The sequence below is a fragment of the Schistocerca gregaria genome, chromosome 4 (genome assembly GCF_023897955.1).
Source record: "Schistocerca gregaria isolate iqSchGreg1 chromosome 4, iqSchGreg1.2, whole genome shotgun sequence".
Classification (NCBI taxonomy): Eukaryota; Metazoa; Arthropoda; class Insecta; order Orthoptera; family Acrididae; genus Schistocerca; species Schistocerca gregaria.
In genome coordinates, this window is record NC_064923.1 from 329,581,754 (window position 1) to 329,602,788 (window position 21,035).

At 39.9% G+C, this 21,035-nt stretch overlaps 1 protein-coding gene across 2 annotated transcripts in view; it reads right to left on the reverse strand.

Annotated features, from left to right (window-relative positions):
- The window catches only part of LOC126268006 (importin-7), a 144,094-nt gene that overhangs the window by 40,944 nt on the left and 82,115 nt on the right, over nt 1–21,035 (reverse strand). The window contains exons 16-20 of one of the 2 annotated variants that reach the window (XM_049973391.1): nt 16,993–17,085; nt 15,793–16,016; nt 15,365–15,516; nt 9,711–9,773; nt 5,618–5,733 (exon numbers count right to left, since the gene is read on the reverse strand). In XM_049973391.1, the coding sequence (XP_049829348.1) occupies nt 5,618–5,733; nt 9,711–9,773; nt 15,365–15,516; nt 15,793–16,016; nt 16,993–17,085 (648 nt within the window). The remainder of the gene's footprint in view (nt 1–5,617; nt 5,734–9,710; nt 9,774–15,364; nt 15,517–15,792; nt 16,017–16,992; nt 17,086–21,035) is intronic. The other variant, XM_049973392.1, reaches the window with a different exon arrangement.

Genomic DNA, 21,035 nt, shown 5'->3' on the forward strand with positions numbered 1-21,035 from the left:
ACAAGTATGATCACAGAACATCAGTCCACCAGAAAGAATAGTCACCACCAAACTGTAGTCCAGTGCAGAGTTGACCACCCAGTAGCAGAACATACTGCTAACCCCAAGATGCTAAATATCGATGGTAACCTTGCAACCCATCCATCAATCCTGTAATTCTTCTGGCCTCACTCTCTACTAAACCACTGCACCCACACCCTCTACGCAACAGTTTCTCTTTCCTCTGTTACTTTGCCAGTTACCATACCCACATCATCATCATCATCATCATCACAAACTCACTGGCTCTGGTGCTCTTGTGTGGCATTGAGATCCCATGCACCTGCTGCCTCCCTCTGACATGTCAGCCACTGTTACCCTAACCTCCATCCTGGCTCTTTTTTTCTCCACCCAACCCACCTAACAACCTCTTACCCCAGCCTACCTACTGAACTGCAGTCCTAGCAACGTGTGTCCAATTGGCACAATGTAGCTGCACGCTTGTGGGTTCTTGCACAAGTACTGTAACTCCAATAGTGCCGGTCAACAACGCATCACTTCTACTGATGTTTGTGGGTGCTCTTTTCTCCTGCAAGGGCAATATACTCAGCAGCTTAATAAGTGAATTTACAGCAGCATTGCTTAGATTATCAGCTTTTGCATCGCAGTTATTTGGATATATTTTGTGGAAGAGGCTTACTTATGGTACAAAACATCTCCGTGTAGGTAACACTAAACATCATGGCAGAAGTACTTCCACTGTACCGGACTTTTTCCTGTACCATTCATGTGTGAAGTGTGTGTGAACAATAACTCATTAAATGCCTCTGCGCTGAAAGTAATTAGGTTAATTCTGTCTTTGTGATCCCTATGGAAGTGATCCGTAAGGGGCTGTAGTATATTCCTTATTCGAAAGATAGACACGACCTATCTTCAAGTGTTTGACATGCAAATAATATTCTGCATGAGCTTTTTGTACCCAATCTCCTTTGTAAACTCATTGCATTTCCCAAATACTCTACTAATAAAATTAAATCTGCCATCTGCTTTATGAATGAACCTATGTGATCATTCCATTTCTTATTCTTGTAAATTTTTATACACAGGTACCTATACGAGTTGACGGATTCCAAATATACAATGGCTTCTCCTTTTTTGTGGAGAGAATAATTCTTAACATTCAAAGAAAGTGGTCCATCTCTGCACCAGTTTGAATTCTTACCAATATCTGACTGAACTTTCTGTCTTAACTCTCCATCTAAGATAAAATGCTGCTTCCTTCCTATCAATACATGCTCAATCCAGTTGGAATTTGCTTTGTATGACTGTACTTTCAATAATAAGCGTATGTGTGTTATTGTGCCAAATCTTTTACAAAGGCAAGAAATACTTTATCTTTCTGACTGCCTTGATCCATGGTTTACAGGTGGTCTTCTGAGAAGAGTACGAGTTGGGTTTCACATAACTGTACTCGAGTTCAGTCATATTTTAGTTCAGAATATGATCTAGGATTCTATAACAAAAGACATCAAGGATATTGGATGGAAGTTTTGTGGATCACTTCTCTTACCTTTCTCGTATACAGGTGTGACCAGTAGGCCATTTTCTTCTAATTGCCGAGGATGAACACTGCCACAAATTTGGCATAGAATATGATAGGAACTCCCCAGGACCCTGGAGATTTTGTCAATTCTAACAATTTCATCTGGTTTCCAACATCACAGACACTAATTCTATTTCTTCTTTGCAGTGCACAAGAGTTAAATTGAGGCAATATTCCAGCATTTTCCTTTGTAAAGGAACATTTGAAAAGTGAGTTCAGCATTTTGGCTATTGTGTTGCTACCCACAGTTTTTAGTTCTTGTCTCGTCCATGACTGCCTGGAAACTTAACTTTTGTGCTACTAGTCACTGACATGAGCAGAATACCTTCAGATTCCGAGACAGATCTTTCGATAAAACTCTGCTATAGTAGTCACTGAATGCTTCACATATTGCCCTCTTGACAGCCAAAACTGTTTAATTTAGCAGTTCTATCTAAGCACTATACGCTTTGTTTAACATCTAATATTCTGTAGTCTCTGTTTTCTTGAAAGTTTCTTTATACTGACTGTACTGTGGATTATCCCTACCATCATGAACTGTTCTGCTAAGCACGTATCTATTTAGTGCGTGATCAACTGTTCTTTTAAACTTGAGCTGAAGTACTTCTACATGTTCCTGCCCAGAACTCAATGTTTTAAATTCTTCACTAAGATATAATTATTCCCCCTTTATACAGTTTGCTGAAAATATACATCTTTCTATTTAGTTTAGTTGCCCCTTGAAATTGAGTGGTACTGAGAGACAGATCAGGACCTTGACCTTTCACCACCAGGAGCTGTACCTGAAAATCGTTATTATTGCGACTGACTGCTGGATAATTTTAGTCCCCTTCGACGATTACAGTATGACTGGAGAACTTACGTACCAGAAAACTGAGGTTTAATCCACAGTTTTCGGTCACACCGGGGGCAAGGATCCAACAATAAGTTAATGTCCACATCCGATACAGTCTTGCCCAAAAAAATTTTGCATCAACTTTCAATTTCTACTCTGTGGTTGTAAGTTATTATGCTGCAAAAAATATACCATTCCATTTCCCATTAGTTTATTCTTTCTATATACACTTAAACCTTTCTCAAAAAATCTCACTTTTATCATTTCAGGTTTCACTCAGATTTCTATAACTTATATTATACAAGCTCCACTTCTTTTTAGGAATGCTTCAGACTGTGTCACATTGCAAATTCAATGACAGTTAATAATCATGATTTTAATACTCTCACATGTGGGAGGCATTTGCACTGACACTTAAGGGTCCCCCAAGATATTTAGTATCACAGTTATTAACCACTTCTATCCCACCAAATAACAAATGCAATCTCTTGTATGTTTCTTTATTATGAAGTTGCAGTGCTGCTGTTTGTTTTTTCATTAGCGAAATTATTCATGCTATCTAGTAACACCATTTGAGAATATACGGTGAGAATGATATCTTTGTTCTGACAGATTAAAGCAATGTCATCTGCATGCTGTATTTTCTTGGCATTAGTAGCTGACAATTTGAATAGAATGGGAGCCAGGAACGATCTTGGAAAAATACAATCACGCAAGGTTGAGTAAACTGGCTAGCTTCTGACACAGACTTTCATCACAAATTTCAGCATAAAGGCCTTCTCTTCATTATGTATTGTTAGCTCCCATCAGATATGTAAGAGGCAGCTGATTTGAACCATCTCTCAAATCTGAATTCCATAAATGCTTTATTAGTGCTTTCTTTTGTCTTTCTAAATCATACTTCTCAACTGGGTATTTTATATGTCATATCATCACAAGATTGAGAATTAACCCCTTCAGTAATTTGTATGTGATTTTGAGTAGGCAGCTATGCGTATATCAAATAACGAAATGACAGTATCTAAGTAAAATGACAAAGGTTACTGTCAGTTAGTAATTCTTAAGACTTGGGTAAATGGACTGGTGAAATGCCAATCATTCATGATGTTACAAAACTACACACCAACACGCTCAAAATTATTGAAAGGAATCATGTGAAATTACATCAAGATTTAGGAATAATTATACGTTCTAGAGCCACACCACATGTTAGTCTTAGCTACCATATCCCATCTGTGCATTCACAACCACATATGCTATTTCAAGATCAGCGAAAAAAGTCCAACACAAAATACACATGGTAACTAAACAGGGTATGACCCATATATTACTGTAAAGAAATCAAGCAGCCAAATGATTAATATATTTTAGCTTATGTGAAGTTAGAAATTTCATGCAAAAATTTCAGTTACTTTGTAACCAAGCTTTTGCAGTTAAATGTGAAAAATAATTTATAAGAACATGAACACAGGTGTTATATGAACACAGCAATAAGAAGACTTAGGTCAAAATAAACACATCAAAAAAAGCTTTGCATCACGTCAGTTCCCAGAACTCTGGAAGAAAGACATTGACTGTGGATATTATACCACAGACACAGTCCCTTTGACTGTTCAGAGATGTCACTAAAGCCGTCCAAAGATGTAAACAACCATGCATGAGCAGCCTGTATTAGACAGAGGGGGTCCGACGGCCAATCAGTTCCAGTCATTCCACCAGGAAGGAGGTACACGGCTCATGTTGTTACTTTGTGCCATGAAGGGCTATCAACAATGGAAGTGTCCAGGCATCTCTGAGTGAACCAAAGTGATGATGTTCGGACATGGAGGAGATATAGACAGACAGGAACTGTCAGCGACATGCCTCGTTCAGGCCACCCAAGGGCTACTACTGCAGTGGATGACTGCTACCTACGGGTTATGGCTTGCAGGAACCCTGACAGCAATGCCACCATGTTGAATAATGCTTTTTGTGCAGCCACAGGACGTTGCGTTACAACTCAAACTGTGCACAACAGACTGCAAGATGCGAAATTTCACTTCCAACATAGATGGCGAGATCTATCTTTGCAACCACGACACCATGCAGTGCAGTACAGATGGGCCCCACAACATGCCAAATGGACTACTAAAGACTCGCATCACATTCTCTTGACCGATGAGTGTCGCATATGCCTTCAACCAGACAATCATCGAAGACATATTTGGAGGCTACAAGATCAGGCTGAATGCCTTAGACACACTGTCCAGCGAGTGCAGCAAGGTGGAGGATCCCTAATGTTTTGGGGGGTGGCGTTATGTGGCGCCGACATACAGCGCTGGTGGTCACGGAAGGCAACATAATGGCTGTAAGATACGTGAATGCCATCCTTCGATCGATAATGCAACCATATCGGCAGCATATTTGAGAGGCATTCGACTTAATGAATGACAATTCGTGCCCCCATCATATACATCTTGTGAATGACTTCATTCAGGATAACGACATCGCTCAAGTACAGTGGTCAGCAAATTCTCCAGACATGAACCCTATCGAACATGTCTGGGATTGATTGAAAAGAGCTGTTTATGGACAACATGACCCACCAACCACTCTGAGGGATCTATGCCAAATCGCCTTTGAGGAGTGAGACAATCTTGACCAACAGTGCTTGTGGATAGTATGCCACAACAAATACAGGCCTGCATCAATGCAAGACGACGTGTTACTGGATATTAGAGGTATCTGTGTGTACAGCAATCTGGACCACCAACTCTGAAGGTCTCGCTGTATGGCGGTACAACATGCAATGTATGGTTTTCATGAGCAATAAGAGGGGGTGGAAATAATGTTAATGTTGATCTCTATTCAGATTTTCTGTACAGGTTCCGGAACTCTCAGAACCGATGTGATGCATTTTTTTAATTTATTTTATGTGATTATAAATAATATTATGAGCTTATAAGCCAACCTTCTCAACAGGCAAGTAGTGAACTCAATTCAGGTGCAAGTTTTCTTATGCAAAATGCACACAGACAAACCAACCATGTAACTTGTTAGGATGATCACTTTTTTAACAAAAACATTTTTACTTATTAAAACATGCATTTTAGTGCTAATAATTTTGAAGCGGTCAATATTTTACAAGTAAAAACAATGAAACTATAAGAAGGCTTCAGCTTTGAAATTTTAAATATTAGTAAAAGCATCATCATGACTACCTGAATACTAGTAGTAATAGTGAATGGTGAATTAGCTTTATGTACTTTATCTTCGATGTTTTCCAGATATTCTTGATGAGCTTCATCTATATCATCCTCATCACTTGATAAAATTTCTGAAAACAAAAAAAGTGCCATGAATAAAACATTTAAAAACAGTGACTTCGCCGAAACATTTCTGTGTTTGTTGCATTTGCAATCTACATGAATCTCACTTATGTGCTTTCATACCCCCTGTGCTCACATTTAAAGGATTTTGACACTCTTAATTTCTGAAACACATTAAATGAGAGCTAATCAAAAACACTGAAACCAACATGTATTGAAGGGTATGTAATGGAGCCTGCAACATGTTTTGTCTCCATGCAAGTCAGGGACCACCTCAGAAAGAGAGAGTGCAATGCCATGTACACAATGAAGGAAGTAGCAAAGAAGCTAAACAACTATGTTGTACAAAAAGAAGATTTAAGTTCGCACAATGTAAATCAAGAGATGATAAATGGTAACATCAAAATTGGCAATGAAAAATGTTAAAATCTGCCATCAAAGTGGAGGCACTAACAGCATATACTACATAGTTTCCATTGCAGATGTCTGGAATTCAATTTTGCAACAAAACTTGTGTACGACTCTTGCATTGGATTTCAAATGGCCATCGACAAACATATGTTACATTATGTGTGTGGAGAGTATGTAATCTTCTGTGGTAGAAATACACAAAGAGTGAGTACCTACTGAATGGTGCTTTGAAACTTGGTCTTAATTTGTGGAAGAAATTTCTGAGAATGTACATCTGAAAGGCAGCACTGTATGGAATTAACTCAGGGCCTTAGGAAAATCTAGGAAGAAACGCCAGATGTGGACTGGCAAACACACACACACACACACACACACACACACACACACACACACACACACGCACACAGAGAGAGAGAGAGAGAGAGAGAGAGAGAGAAAATTGGGGGCAAATTTACTTTCTCTCAATTTTCATGGGTAGGAGGTATGTGAGGAATACATGATTATCATCTTATAGTACAACACTGGATGTGATCTATTATATTTTTGGTATTTATTCAACAAGGCATGATAATCTACTCTATAGCAATTCGTACAAATATAATAAGAACACTATAAAAGTAAATTTCTTGGTACAGCACAGAATATGAGGTTTTTCCTGTGTATCCTCTAAAAAACACAAATTTCAACTCAAAAGGTTGCAACATCAGACACTGAAATTGTTAGAGAGGAACAATTTACCACAAAGGAATTATTTATTCACATATGAAGAAGGTATCTAAACACCTACAGAGCTGCTGTAAACGAACAACAACTTCCCAGTAGTAGCAAGAGGAAGGGATCGTACATAGCAGATTAAATGATATCCATTCTCTCTCTTCAGTTACAAATTCAGGTATAATTCTTATGTTTATATTCTATTAGAATACTTTTGGACACATTATCGTAAGATTTTCAGATGACATTACTATCCTCACTGGAACTTCGAAAGAACTGCAGGATGTGCTGAATAAAATGAACAGTCTATTAAGAACAGAATATGAACTTGAGAGTAAGTCGGAGTAGACAAAAGTGAAGAGTATCAGAAATGAAATTAGTGATAAAATTAACATCACAATTGGAGAATGAAGTGGATGAAATGAAGAAATTCTGCTACCTCTGAAGCAAGATAACATATGATAGACAAGGACAACATAAAAGAGCTGACACACACAGGCAAAGAGGGCATTCCTGGCCAAAAGAAGCTGCCTAGTATCAAACATTGGTCTTAATTTGTGAAAGAAATTTCTGAGAATGAACATTTGAAAGGCAGCAGTGTATGGAATTGACTCAGGGCCTTAGGAAAAGCTAGGAAGAAAAGCATCTAAGCACTTGAGATGCAATGCTATAGAAGAATGCTGAAAATTAGGTGGACCAGTAAGAATTAAGGTGGTTATCTGCAGATTCAGGATGGATACAAATATGTGGAGAACGTTCCCAAGAACAATGGTTAGCCATGATAGAACACGTGCTTGTATCAGGGAATAATTTTCATCATGCTAAAGGGACCTGTAGAGAGTAAAAACTGTAGAGGAAGACCAACACTGAAAAATATCCAACAACTAATGGAGGTGTAAGTGCTACTAGTTAGTGGAAGAGGATGAAATACGAGGGGATGGAGGCAGTGGAAACCATTCTGATTTTTGATTGATACTCTCCAACTTTAAAAAATGGACCTGTAACAGACTGACTGCGCAGTTTAAAGATCAAGTCCTGTGACTCACGTGCAAGAGGTTGAGGGTTCGTACCTTGACAGATTCTTTGAATTTTTTTTTTAAATCTTCATTGAAACGACTTTAATCGTAATTTTTATTCAACTGATTGGGCTAGACACATATTTTACAACTATTCATTCGTCACATTTTAATCAACACAATTTCTTCAAATTTTAAAAGTTTCAAAACACCTGATGAGATTCAAACCCACAACCATTCAATGCAGAAACAGTGAATTAAATTTCCCTTTTATAGAGCTAAAGAGCCGCCTGAGAAACTTTGAAACACTCTCTGTCTATTACTTGGAAACAAGTGCCCACCACACTCAATGGTAGATGTTTGATACCTGGGACCGTAACCTATATAACTGTATAGATGATTTCAAGAAGTCAATCCCACTGCTGAGGATCTCGCCTTTGCTTAAATGTATGAGGTTTTTGTCACACGACAAACTGGAGAGCTTCAAATTATGCCACAAATTGGGTGAAGCCTCCAAATAAAATGGAAAATATTGTGGGAAATGCCCAATTAAAAATGTATCTGAAATTGAACAACTCTTCCTCCGCAATACAGAAATGATGCTGAATTGTGGCAACTGATTTCACAAATAAACATCAGTTCATACACACATGGACAGAAATTTTGGATAAATGATAACACAAAGTTGGTGGCTTTTATCAAAATAAAGCAAAATTGGTAATTTTTAAGAAAAACTGCATTAAAAATAGATAACAAGCCTGAGGATGACAGTTCACAAATATTCGTAAATGATAGTTATTGAATGATGTTGAAATCTCTTTTACCTTCATTTTTTCCTTCTGGCTGAGGGTCACATATTCCTGTAATCTTAAAATCACAATTCATTTCCTGCATAACCAGCTATGAAATAACATCAAAAATAGCACCGAACATGGGGCGGGGTGTAAAAAAAGGGGCAACTCAAAACCTGTCAAAAATTTACATCGAATATTACAAAAACGTAGCACCCAATTTGGCAAAAGTAACTCAATTTATTGAGGGGTGGGGGTGTGGGTGGAAAATAATAAAAACCATCACCAACATTTTAGAAAATTAACACTGAAAAATGAAAAATATAGTACCAAAATCAGCAAAAAAACAGAAAAGTTCACAGATAATGCCAAATTTGGCAAACAAAAAACACTAAAATTGACAAAAAGAACAGAAATTGCAAAAAATAACACCAGATTTGGCATAAATATAACATCAAATCTAACAGAAGATAAAAAGTAACACCGAAATGACCAGAAAATAACACTGAATTTGGACATAAAATAAAGAAACTTTCCTGCCCCTGCATACACATAATTGTATCAAAGGAAAATTCAATTGATAAAACAAATTACGAGACAATTGCTGGCCATTACTTTTCTCAAGGAAGTGATATTTATAGCACTGCTGATAGACACACAAAAGTAAAAAAAAAGAGACATATTACCAAGCTTTCAGAACTAATAGTTCTTTCATTCCACACAGCTCTCTGACCAAGGAACTATTAATTCCAAAAGCTAGGTAGTGTATCCCTTTTTACTTTTCTATTTGTTGATGCATTTATTGGTGGTATTACACATTTTGCCTCTTTAAGGTAATTAATGGAAAGAAATTTTGTCTCATAACTTATGAATTCAAATAAATATAGTAGAGTATATTGTCTCATAAATTATCAATTCATATAAATAAATTGTAGTCTAAATAAGTGGTTCATTCAAACTTAAGATGGTAAACAACTACTGAAAAAGACGCACAATATTTCAATGTAATGAAAAGGAAAATGTTCCAGTTATGTTAGCACAAAAAATAATCACCTTGATCAATGTCCGTTTCATCCTCTTCATCTTCTGCTTCCTCTTCACCTTCTTGAGCCTTTGCTGGAACATAGGATGTTTCATTAAACACACAAGCAAAAGCTATGTTTCAAACCTCATTCTCTCTCAAGCAGACTTTATTGCTTCGTATTACACTAAATATATGTTTCAGTGTGTGTTTAAAATTTGATACTTTTTGTTTTGTTTTTTTGCACTTCACAATGTGATTGTGAGTGTAATGAGCACATTCAGCCCACAGTAACATTTTCCAGTTCTTTTCTTTAATCATAATTGTGCATCCTGTACATTCCAAACTTCATATTTTTAATCATTATCACATTGACAGATAAGCATGCCATCTGCCATATGATGAAACATCTTCCTTGGGGGTAATAGAACAATAAGCACACAGCCTTACGCAGACTACTTAGACGGAACGTCCAATTAATATTAGCAGCTCTGGTTTCAAATGCTGAGTTTAGCATTTATGAAACCACTGTGGTGATCATATGCCATCCACTTAACATAACTGCAAAGACTGGAGCAGCAGCTGTAGGTGTGAATTCTATACAAACTCTAATGCCAAGGAGCTCAGTTACTAAAAAGGTGATTCAACTAAGATAACAATAGTCACTGATCTGTTGACAACAGAAATTTGCAATAACTTGTTTTTCCACTTCCATCAATGGTCCCAATGGTAAAGAGATCAGACCTAACTGCTCAACTCTCTAATCAGAATATGCATTCAGGCAAAGTTTTCATCCCCCACGTCAGAAGCTGATTTTTCTACACTGCAAACCAAAATGTAGCTCTCACAGCAACAATTTTTTTTTATGTACAAGAAAAGGTACATTTACAGACAAAGAAACACAATCATGCCTATAATCATTGGCTAACATGCTACCATCAGCCTGAGGATCTTGGAAACTCCAACCAAAGGTAACCTTCAACACATCCACAACCACCACCAGTGGTAAGTAGTCAAACACAGAAAAGGAAGAAATATTATGAAAGTTGCACGTTTTGTCAACTTTGTTTAAGTTGTAGAGCAGCACACCTCAGGCAGACATTGTGTTCACAGGAAATCGCTTGTAGTCTCATTATGAAAAAAAAGGTTGCACTTTATTTAATAACTTGTCTGATCAAGATAAGATAGAGACTAAGCAGTAATGTGGGACACAGCACACTACGTATTTGCTACTCCTTGGGCGAAAGTCAACACGCCATGCTGCCTGGTGCTCGCCAATCCAGCCAGAGGCACAATGTGGGACTGGTCGCCAAGAGCAGCACAGCATATGTTGACAAATGTACAGCTGAAGATGAGCATGCCAGCACAATTCTAGCACCAGGCTAATTCTCCAAACCACAACTCCTATTAAAAGCTGATGCAGCAGCTCAGATACATACTTTATTGCTTCCACTGTTTACTGTCATTCTACCATACTATGCTATGGTACTTTGATTTGCTATAACTTTGTTACGCTGTTGGTCTGCCCTGTAATATGACTATTATGCTCGTGAATGTTTAGTACTGCACTTGTACTTTTCCAAATATAACTGTTTATTGTTTTACAATATTGAGAGTCAAAACACAATTGGCACCTAAGTCGATCCGACCAGTGTTTGCCGTTAGTGGTTGTCTCAGTAACATTTGCACTGCAACAGCAGACAATGATTCAGACAGCCTCAGCCATGGAGGCATTTACTGCATCAGATCCTGCAGTATCAACTCTAGAGGCAAATGTGCCAGGAGGCTTTACTCACAAAGCTGTTATCCAAGTGGCAATCTACTCAACCACGACTGTTTCTGCCTTCTGAGGATGGGACACTTACGGACAGCGATTGCATCAACATTTCACCGCCTTTCAGGTGAGTGATGCTGGCACCATTAAATCTTTTGCTGTCTTTGACAAAGATGCATACTTATCACTTATTATGCAAATTGGTTCTCTTAACCGAACCTGCCATGCTATCGTTTGAAGCAATGGGTAATCTGCTAAATGCCTACCTTCGTAGTAATCGTCATTGTCATGCGATTTGTTCTGAATCCAAATTCTACCAATTCCATAAACAGCCAAGCCGAACATACCACGCCTGTGTGCCAGAACTGCAATGGTAATGCAAGAAATGTGGCTTCACAATTTCTAAAACTAAAAACTGATATGTTATGACCTGTGATCCAATTATTAGAGCAGCATCCCAATAACAAAGTCAGGCAGAGCACCTAGCAATTTGACAATTCTATTCTGAAAGAGGTGCTTAACCTCAGTCATTCAAAGTTGATCAAGCAGCAGGTCAACATTCAGACACTTAGGCTGATGGGGGCAGCAGTAACTACAGTACCAGGTAGTCGTTATGGCAGATCAGATGAGGTTGCAGCAGCAGTAGTTCAGCATTGACAATGGTGAGCAGCGTCTGAGCACCAGCGGACGACATGCATTGTCTCCTGACTCAGGAACTGGTGTGCATTCCCATCTTGCACGAACTGTTTTTTCAAACATTCTTGTTATGACTGCCCGGATGGACCGTCACAATGCAATAGACATGGGTATCTCATTAAATGTATGCAACACATGCACCTTCCATAATCTCTTCGGTACGAGCAACTAATGGATATTAACTCAGTGATTTCAGATGTTCAAGCTATAGATGCAGCACCAAGCAAATTTTTCGTAACTCAGCAACAAGCAAATTCCGTAATTGGTATATAAGGGAGCAGCAGCCTCCGCCCTAAATTACCACACTTATTTTCAGCTAGGTGCACTGCCCTTAAACTCCTACATCAGGCTGGCTCGTCAGCTACAGCAAACAACATATCCCCAATAAAATATCAATTCATAGTGGATAGATATACACAAACATGTTGCAGGTTAACTGATTGGCCATCAATCAGAGCAACAATGTGCAACACAAGCAGCTTCATCTAAACACTATTTTTCACAATGCCAACACCCGCACAGCCGCAGGAACAAATAGATTTGGATTTTGAAGGCCCCTTTTTAGACACCAGGCAATAGCCTTGCTGCCGGCGATACATCAGTTCCCATAAGATCACCAAAGTTTGTGCTGTCGGGCATGGCCGGCACTTGGGTGGGTGACCACCCAACCACCATGTGCTGTTGCCATTTTTTGGGGTGCACTCAGTTTCATGATGCCAATTGAGGAGCTACTCGACCGAATAGTAGCGGCACCGGTCAAAGAAAACCATCATAACGACTGGGATAGTGGTGTGCGGACTACATGCCCCTCCTATTCGCACCCTCAACTGAGGATGATACGGCGGTCGGACGGTCCAGATGGACCACTTGTGGCCTGAAGACGGAGTGCTTTTTAGACACCAACTGGCTGTGTGCCATCGATGCACATTCAAAATCCACTTACATCACAAACGGCTACTCTACGAACACAGAGACTACAGTAAAGGTACTCTCAATAATCTTCCAAATTGAAGGCCTCACACACACATTTGTAACAGAAAATGGATCTCACTTCCGGACCCCAAGGTTTGAAAATATTTGTCAGCTGAGTGATGTCCAGCATATCAAATCTCTGCTGTTCCACCCTCAGTCAAACTGTAAAGCAGGGCGGCTAATGTGCACATTAATGTCAAACAAAAAATACAGTGAATACTTTCCTGTAGAAGAATCTTTGAGATTTCTTCTCAGTTCCTACAGGGCCACACCATTCGAGGACAAGAGTAACAGAGCTGCCACATAGCTGCATCCCTGTAGCCTGCTGATTGTCCTCCTGAAGCATAACCTGTACTGCTCTCGCAAGCCTCTAGCTGCAGACACATGCAGCTTTGGATAACACGAAAAATGGATCATAGCTGTCATTACTGAGAAGAAAAGGTCACCGAGTCTTCACATTGGATGAAGGCAACAGAATGGTTGCCCATCGTCAGAATCGGCTCCACCTCCGTAGCATCGACTGGTGGCTGCCTCCACTTGCTACAACCCCTATCTTGCCCTGTTCTGATTTTCCAATTTCTTCATTGGAATGCCAGTCACAGCTCTTCTTACCTGACCCCCAACATCTTTGTCTTTCACCACAACCTGCAACTCACTCCCAGCTGAAAACTTGTCAGTCCTGTTACTGAACTCTGCCGCAGCTGTAGTGCCACTAGCTGCAGTCCGCTTCATCATTTAACGAAGCCACTGGCCCCACTGATGTTGCCACTACGTAAGTCCCTACAGGTCCTCTGCTACAAGTGGCAACCACACTCTCTCGAGCCCGATGTGGACACGGTGCCTGCACCGGCTTTCACCCAGTCACTGCCCAGGTCACAATGTGGCTGTCACCATTCCGGCCAATTCTGGTCTTAGGCACCAGCATCTGCACACAGTGAGCTCGTCACCTCACCGAGTCAGGCTGCCCACATGGTTATCTTGTACCTGTCACAGTCTCTCTCTCTCTCTCTCTCTCTCTCTCTCTCTCTCTCTCTCTCTCTCCCCCCCCCCCCCCAAAATCTCCTGACATTCCGCATGGTGCGAGGCCATGCTTCACTGGACGGCTTCCTGCCTCCGTAAGAGGGAAGGCCTCCTGTAACCCACTGGGTTACTGCTCTTTTTGGCTGGCATTTCCAAGGCATTACCCAGCTGTAGATACCACTGAATCTTCCAGCCACAACTAGACTATAGTTGCTTTACACCTCAGCGATCACAATCTGCGCAACATACGGCACTACTGCTCCCACTGATGAAGAGCTCAGCATGGCACGGTGTGCTGAGCCTTGTCAATCCAGCCGGAGACACATTATGTGGCCAGCCTCCAAGAGTGGCACCAGAGACATCAACATGAGTGTACAGTCTCAAATGCGTGTCCTGGTGTCATGCTAGTGCCACTGCTAATTCTGTGAATTATGGCTCCCATCGAAAGCCAACACAGCAGCTCAAACACACTTCATCGCTCAAACTGTTTACCGTCATTCTATTATACTGCACTTTTATACTCTGATTTGCCATTAATTTGGTTATGCTGTTGTTTGTTACTTAACTATTACGCTTGTGAACATTTTGAACTGTACTTGAGCTGTTCCAAATATAGTTGTTTATTGTTGTGCACTGTTATGTTGTATTGAGAGCACCTTGAACAAGCTTATATTGAACAAATTAATCACTGCATTCAACAATGACTTAACCACAAAATTATGCAAATTGCTTCTGTAATATTATATACGAGTCACACTTGAGAGTCTGTCCTAACCACGTTCATAGATCTGACCTGGATAAATTCTTACTGGGTATGTTATACAGACGTTCTGTCACAGTCTCTCTCTATTTGCTTTCTCACACTGATCAATTACTGAAAATAAGACTCCAAAATCTCAAAAACTTCACTGCTCGTCAGTCGTTCACTTTTGTACAACTTATTGCAAGAACATTATATCATAACTATTTATCTTACAATGTAGAACCCTTTCTACACATCATGATCATAATTTAACATTTGACACTTAGGAAAGCACAACACATTAATAATACAGTACACACTGTACAAAACAAATTGATACGCAATTGGGCAATAGTTTTATTTTTCCTTTTTTTTCCTCTCTTTTTTCCTGCATGAAAACTTAATAATTGGACCTTGCATATATGTACCACATTTTGAAACACTATACCACAGACAAAGCTTTTCTTGTGTTTTGAACTCACCAACGTATGCTCTCCTCAGCCCATCAAATAGAAGAATAAGTGAAGGAATTATCTGTGATGCACACTCATTTGGTAATGCTACAGAACGAGCAGCACCTGTGGTGCTCAATAGAGTGCACAATCCCAGAACACACAGCTTCCGGTCATGTAATCTGCAGAAGCAAAAGAAAAGTGTGTTATAATATGTGGGGTATAGACAAGCCAGAGCAAAGAGAGGTTATCACGACGTATTGAAGATGCACTTTAAATTCCTCATTCGAATAAGACATACATATTTTCAGCATGCCCTACACAAATTGTGTATAAAAGCAGACAACTTCAACATCCATCTATATCTATTACTAATAAGAAACCCCCCCAACTTTTTACTAAATTTAATAGGCAATACTTATCTATTTAATATTATACAAACAAATAAGAAAATTTACCCTAAAAAGCAATCTGTATCATGTATCCACTGCTTCACAAAGTGGGATGTAATTGATTCAGTTGGTGAAACGACCATTTGAAGTTTCTCCAAAGTTTCAAAAAGAAGTTGTGGATTGTAGTACAGTGCTGCTATCACAACTTGCAAACACATAGTTCGTAATTCAGATGTTTTAACTTCACGAGTCAGCCGCTGAAGCACAAGCTCTACAAAGGATGGTATGCACTGGAGGAAAACAGATAAATAAATTAGTGAAAATAATATTTTTCCATAACAAATGATTTAAAAATACTACTGCAAGATAAGTAGCAATTCTGTGCATTTATTCAAAATAACACAACTGCTACCTTCGTAAATACTCTACATACAAAAAAAATTTCAGTTACCAATATTTTTTAAGTCACACATTAAATAAAATTGTGTTCAGCTGGTATTCCTGTGACAGAACTGGTAAATTTCAATTTCAAGAGGGAAATAAAGCACCTACAAAATTTAATAATAATTGCTGTGTGTTGTTATGAACACAAATCTGACCACAAAAAAAGGTTGTGCTGAAAGAAATTATCAAATAATAAAATATGTGTATCATATTTATCAGTAACATATATTTCTAAACAAGACATGCAGCTTGTTTATATGGCTTTGTACATAAGTTTATCCACAAATCAAATACAGTGGATGACACAAAACAATTTAGTACATTTATGTCCAATCACATCATTCTCAAGGTGCTGTTTTTGATGTGTGTTATGGATATTGAAATATGGTAAGATTGCATAGGTACAGTGATTACAAATGAACTGCCTTGTTCACCTGACTGCACTTCCATGTCAACTCAGCATACATTGTGTTTACATTGAAATCAAACAGATACTGCCACGTTTTTGTTTTCCTCTCATAATTAGAGTCCACTTTAAAAACGGAACTTTTTTTTGTTTTACCAGAAATCAATTGTGCGAACTACATACGTGGAAGCATTTCTACATTAAAAATCTAGTAACTATTTTATAACTCTCTCTTTCAATGTAGAAGTATACGCTCTTTCCTCCAGAAAAAAAAGTGACCAGACAATTAACAAGAATGAAAAAAATTCAAATGAATTCAGACACTGAATACATAAACACCTTCAATGTTTAACAAAACTTCTGATAACAAGAACAATAACCGAAAGGTGCAAGGTAGAAAATAAGTCAATGCATACCTGATCTATGCGTCCTTTGCACTGCAGAATGATAACTTCAAGCAATTTTGCTGCATGGCATTCAGGATCCTCTCCTGAATCACCTGTCAGAACCTGGAGTCAATGCACACATCAATATCTCATAAACAGAGGAAGCACTCTACATGAAAATACGCTAAGTTTCTAAAAGCCTTCTTGTAATTGCAGTGACATATGCACGATTTTCTAAAGGCACATGCAGCAGTGCTATGTCGTCAAATATGAAACATTGAAATTCTGCCCCAAAATGCGAAATTACTTAATTGATGCTATTTCATAGCAAAATGTATCCAGACAAACTATTTTATCGTAGACAGTTTGAAATAGCTTTATTTTCTGCATATAAATATTGAAAACTTAACTGATTTCCAGTTACTGGTATCGTACATCACCTGGTGAAGCCCAGTTTGGAAAGAAACTGCCTAAGAACCAGTTTGGAAAATAAAAAGTGTATGAATGCAAAACTGCACCAATGCACTCAGCGATCTGATGCCATGATAAACGTGGGTGGTTGAATGGTCAATTTAAAATACACACTGTGTAATGCAATGCAGTACTCATCTGTGGGACCCAAGATTTCATAACAAAGAAACATCTATGCCTGTTTGTTAGCTAAAGCTGAAAAAATGGTATAATGCAGACACTTAAGGTGGAAATTTAGGTGCAGATATTTTGAACTGTGGTTGCATTGAATACCACTAGATGTCGGGCCTGAACAATGTCGTTAACAATACCCTGCTTGCCTTTACAAACAATTGCGTGATTCCCACCCCCGAATGCTTTGTGTTGTGTGTTGCTAGTTTTATTTTCTTATTTTGAAGATTAGTGATGCGAATAATCCTGGTCCGTCCCTGTTTTCAATTACGACCCTCAACACCAGAAGAGACCGGCAATTCCTGTGACTATGTCAGTTTTGCTGTAGGCTACTGCCCTGCGAAACAGAGGGGTATTTGTTTTTCCATACCGCTCCTCCCCCCACTGGCAGTCAAAGTTATAGTCAGTCTGTGTTCGCGCCCATTGGCTACTATAGGCTAGTGTCCACACACTGCACTGTAGAGACTGGAAAATAATATCTAACATTTTTCGACTGCACCGAAATTCTATAATTAATGTTAAAATATAGTTACCGTATATTCGGTTCTACTTCTGCACTAAGTGCTTAGTCAGCTGTATCGATAGAGTTATCATGCATGGGTCACACGGCTATGAATTACCACAAAAGGTAGAAATTAATGGTCTGCAGATTTTGTAATCACTGGATTGGGCAGGAAAAGACAAATAATATCAAGAGACCCCTTAAATTGGCGATGAGTTCAGTTCACCTGCAGGAAAATGCTGCTGTAATACAACAATCTTTTTGAAAGCTTAAATACAGCTGAACAAAGGCCATTTCTGAAGCAAATAGTGTGGAAGTTTATTATTGTTATTTGAGTCACTTTGAATGAACTATGGCTTTGTTTGTTCTCACACGGGTTGCATGACAAACTCTAAAATTTATACATCTAATCATTTACAAACAAAAATATGTCTGCTTGTGTGTGTGTGTGTGTGTGTGTTTTTATTGTGCCTATCTACCAGCACTTTCCCATTTGGTAAGTCATGGAATCTTTGCTTTACATATATAAAATAGAAAGAAACTTCCACATGGGAAAAATATTAAAAACAAAGATTCCAAGACTTACCAAGCGGGAAAGCACCGGTAGATAGGCACAATAAATAAAACACACAAACACACACACACAGAATTTCTAGCTTTCGTAACCGATGGTTGCTTCTTCAGGAAAGAGGGCAGGAGAGGGAAAGACGAAAGGATGTGGGTTTTAAGGGAGAGGGTAAGGAGTCATTCCAAACCCGGGAGCGGAAAGACTTCCCTTAGGGGGACCAAAGGACAGTATGGAAAAACAAATACCCCTCTGTTTCGCAGGGCAATAGCCTACAGCAAAACTGACATAGTCACAGGACACACACACACACACACACACACACACACACACACACACACACACAATTCCATCCGCACACACACAGACACAAGCAGACATTTGTAAAGGCAAAGAGTTCGGGCAGAGATGACAGTCGAGGCGGAAGTAGAGGCAAAGAAGTTGTTGAAAGACAGGAGAGGTATGAGCGGCGGCAACTTGAAATTAGCGGAGGTTGAGGCCTGGCGGATACCGAGAAGAGAGGATATACTGAAGGGCGAGTTCCCATCTCCGGAGTTCGCATAGGTTGGTGTTGGTGGGAAGTATCCAGATAACTCTGACGGTGTAACACTGTCATTTCGAGATCCATCCTTCTTGAAATCCTCCCCACTCCACCAAGAGTGTCTTTCCGCCGTCCACCTAACCTTCGTAACCTCTTGGTTCATCCCTATGAAATCCCCAAACCACCTTCCCTACCCTCTGGCTCCTACCCTTGTAACCGCCCCCGGTGTAAAACGGGTCCTATGCACACTCCCACCACCACCACCTACTCCAGTCCTGTAACCCAGAAGGTGTACACGATCAAAGGAAGTGCCACATGTGAAACCACCCACGTGATTTACCAACTGACCTGCCTGCACTGTGACGCTTTCTATGTGGGAATGACCAGCAACAAACTGGCCATTCGCATGAATGGACACAGGCAGACAGTGTTTGTTGGTAATGAGGATCACCCTGTGGCTAAACATGCCTTGGTGCATGGCCAGCACATCTTGGCACAGTGTTACACCGTCCGAGTTATCTGGATACTTCCCACCAACACCAACCTATCCGAACTCCGGAGATGGGAACTCGCCCTTCAGTATATCCTCTCTTCTCGATATCCGCCAGGCCTCAACCTCCGCTAATTTCAAGTTGCCGCCGCTCATACCTCACCTGTCTTTCAACAACTTCTTTGCCTCTGTACTTCCGCCTCGACTGACATCTCTGCCCGAACTCTTTGCCTTTACAAATGTCTGCTTGTGTGTGTGTGTGTGTGTGTGTGTGTGTGTGTGTGTGTTTGTGTGTGGATGGATGTGGATGTGTGTGTGTGTGGATGGATGTGGATGTGTGTGTGTGTGTGTGTGTGTGTGTGTGTGTGTGTGTGCGGATGGATATGTGTGTGTGTGTGTGTGTGTGTGTGTGTGTGTGTGTGTGTGTGTGTGTGTGTGTGTGTGAGCGCGCGCGCCCTCGTTCGAGCGATAGTGTACACCTGTCGTTTTTCCCCCCTAAGGGAAGTCTTTCTGCTCCTGGGATTGGAATGACTCCTTACCCTCCTCACCCTTAAAACCCACATCATTTTGTCTTTCCCTCTCCTTCCCTCTTTCCTGAAGAAGCAACCGTCGGTTGTGAAAGCTAGAAATTCTGTGTGCGTGTTTTATTTATTGTGCCTATCTACTGACGCTTTCCTGCTTGGTACGTCTTGGAATCTTTGTTTTTAATAGCGCTGGCAGGTTGATAGACACACAAACAAACACACAAAATTCAAGCTTACACAAGCTTCTTTAGGAAAGAGGGAAGGAGAGGGGAAAGTCGAAAGTGTGTGGATTTTAAGGGAGAGGGTAAGGAGTCATTCCAATCCCGGGAGCGGAAAGACTTACCGTAGGGGGAAAAAAGGACAGGTATAACGCGCGCGCGCGCACACGCACGCACGCACACAAATGTCAAGTGTTGATGCATTATGGATTGGGCGATGCCCATGCTAATACCCAGTAAACAATGCATCTTGTCCACAGTGATTCTGTGGTTGACTAAGGCTGAAACATTCACTTTCGCAAACCATTTCTGGTTTGATGACATGATGAGCCTGTCCCGGACGAGCATCACTTTCCAGTGACTCGCAACCCTCAAAGTATCATTTGTGCCGTTCCACAACACTTAGACTGTTCTCACCATACACAGACTCCATCTGTTGATGCATTTCATAACCTCCAACTCCCTCCACTGCCAAAAATTGAATCACTACTCCTGCTTACTTGCCTGCATGTACGGTAGAGGACGATAACTTGTGTGACCACCTTCTGTTTGGGATGAAACCACACTGACACTATGCAACACCACACAGTG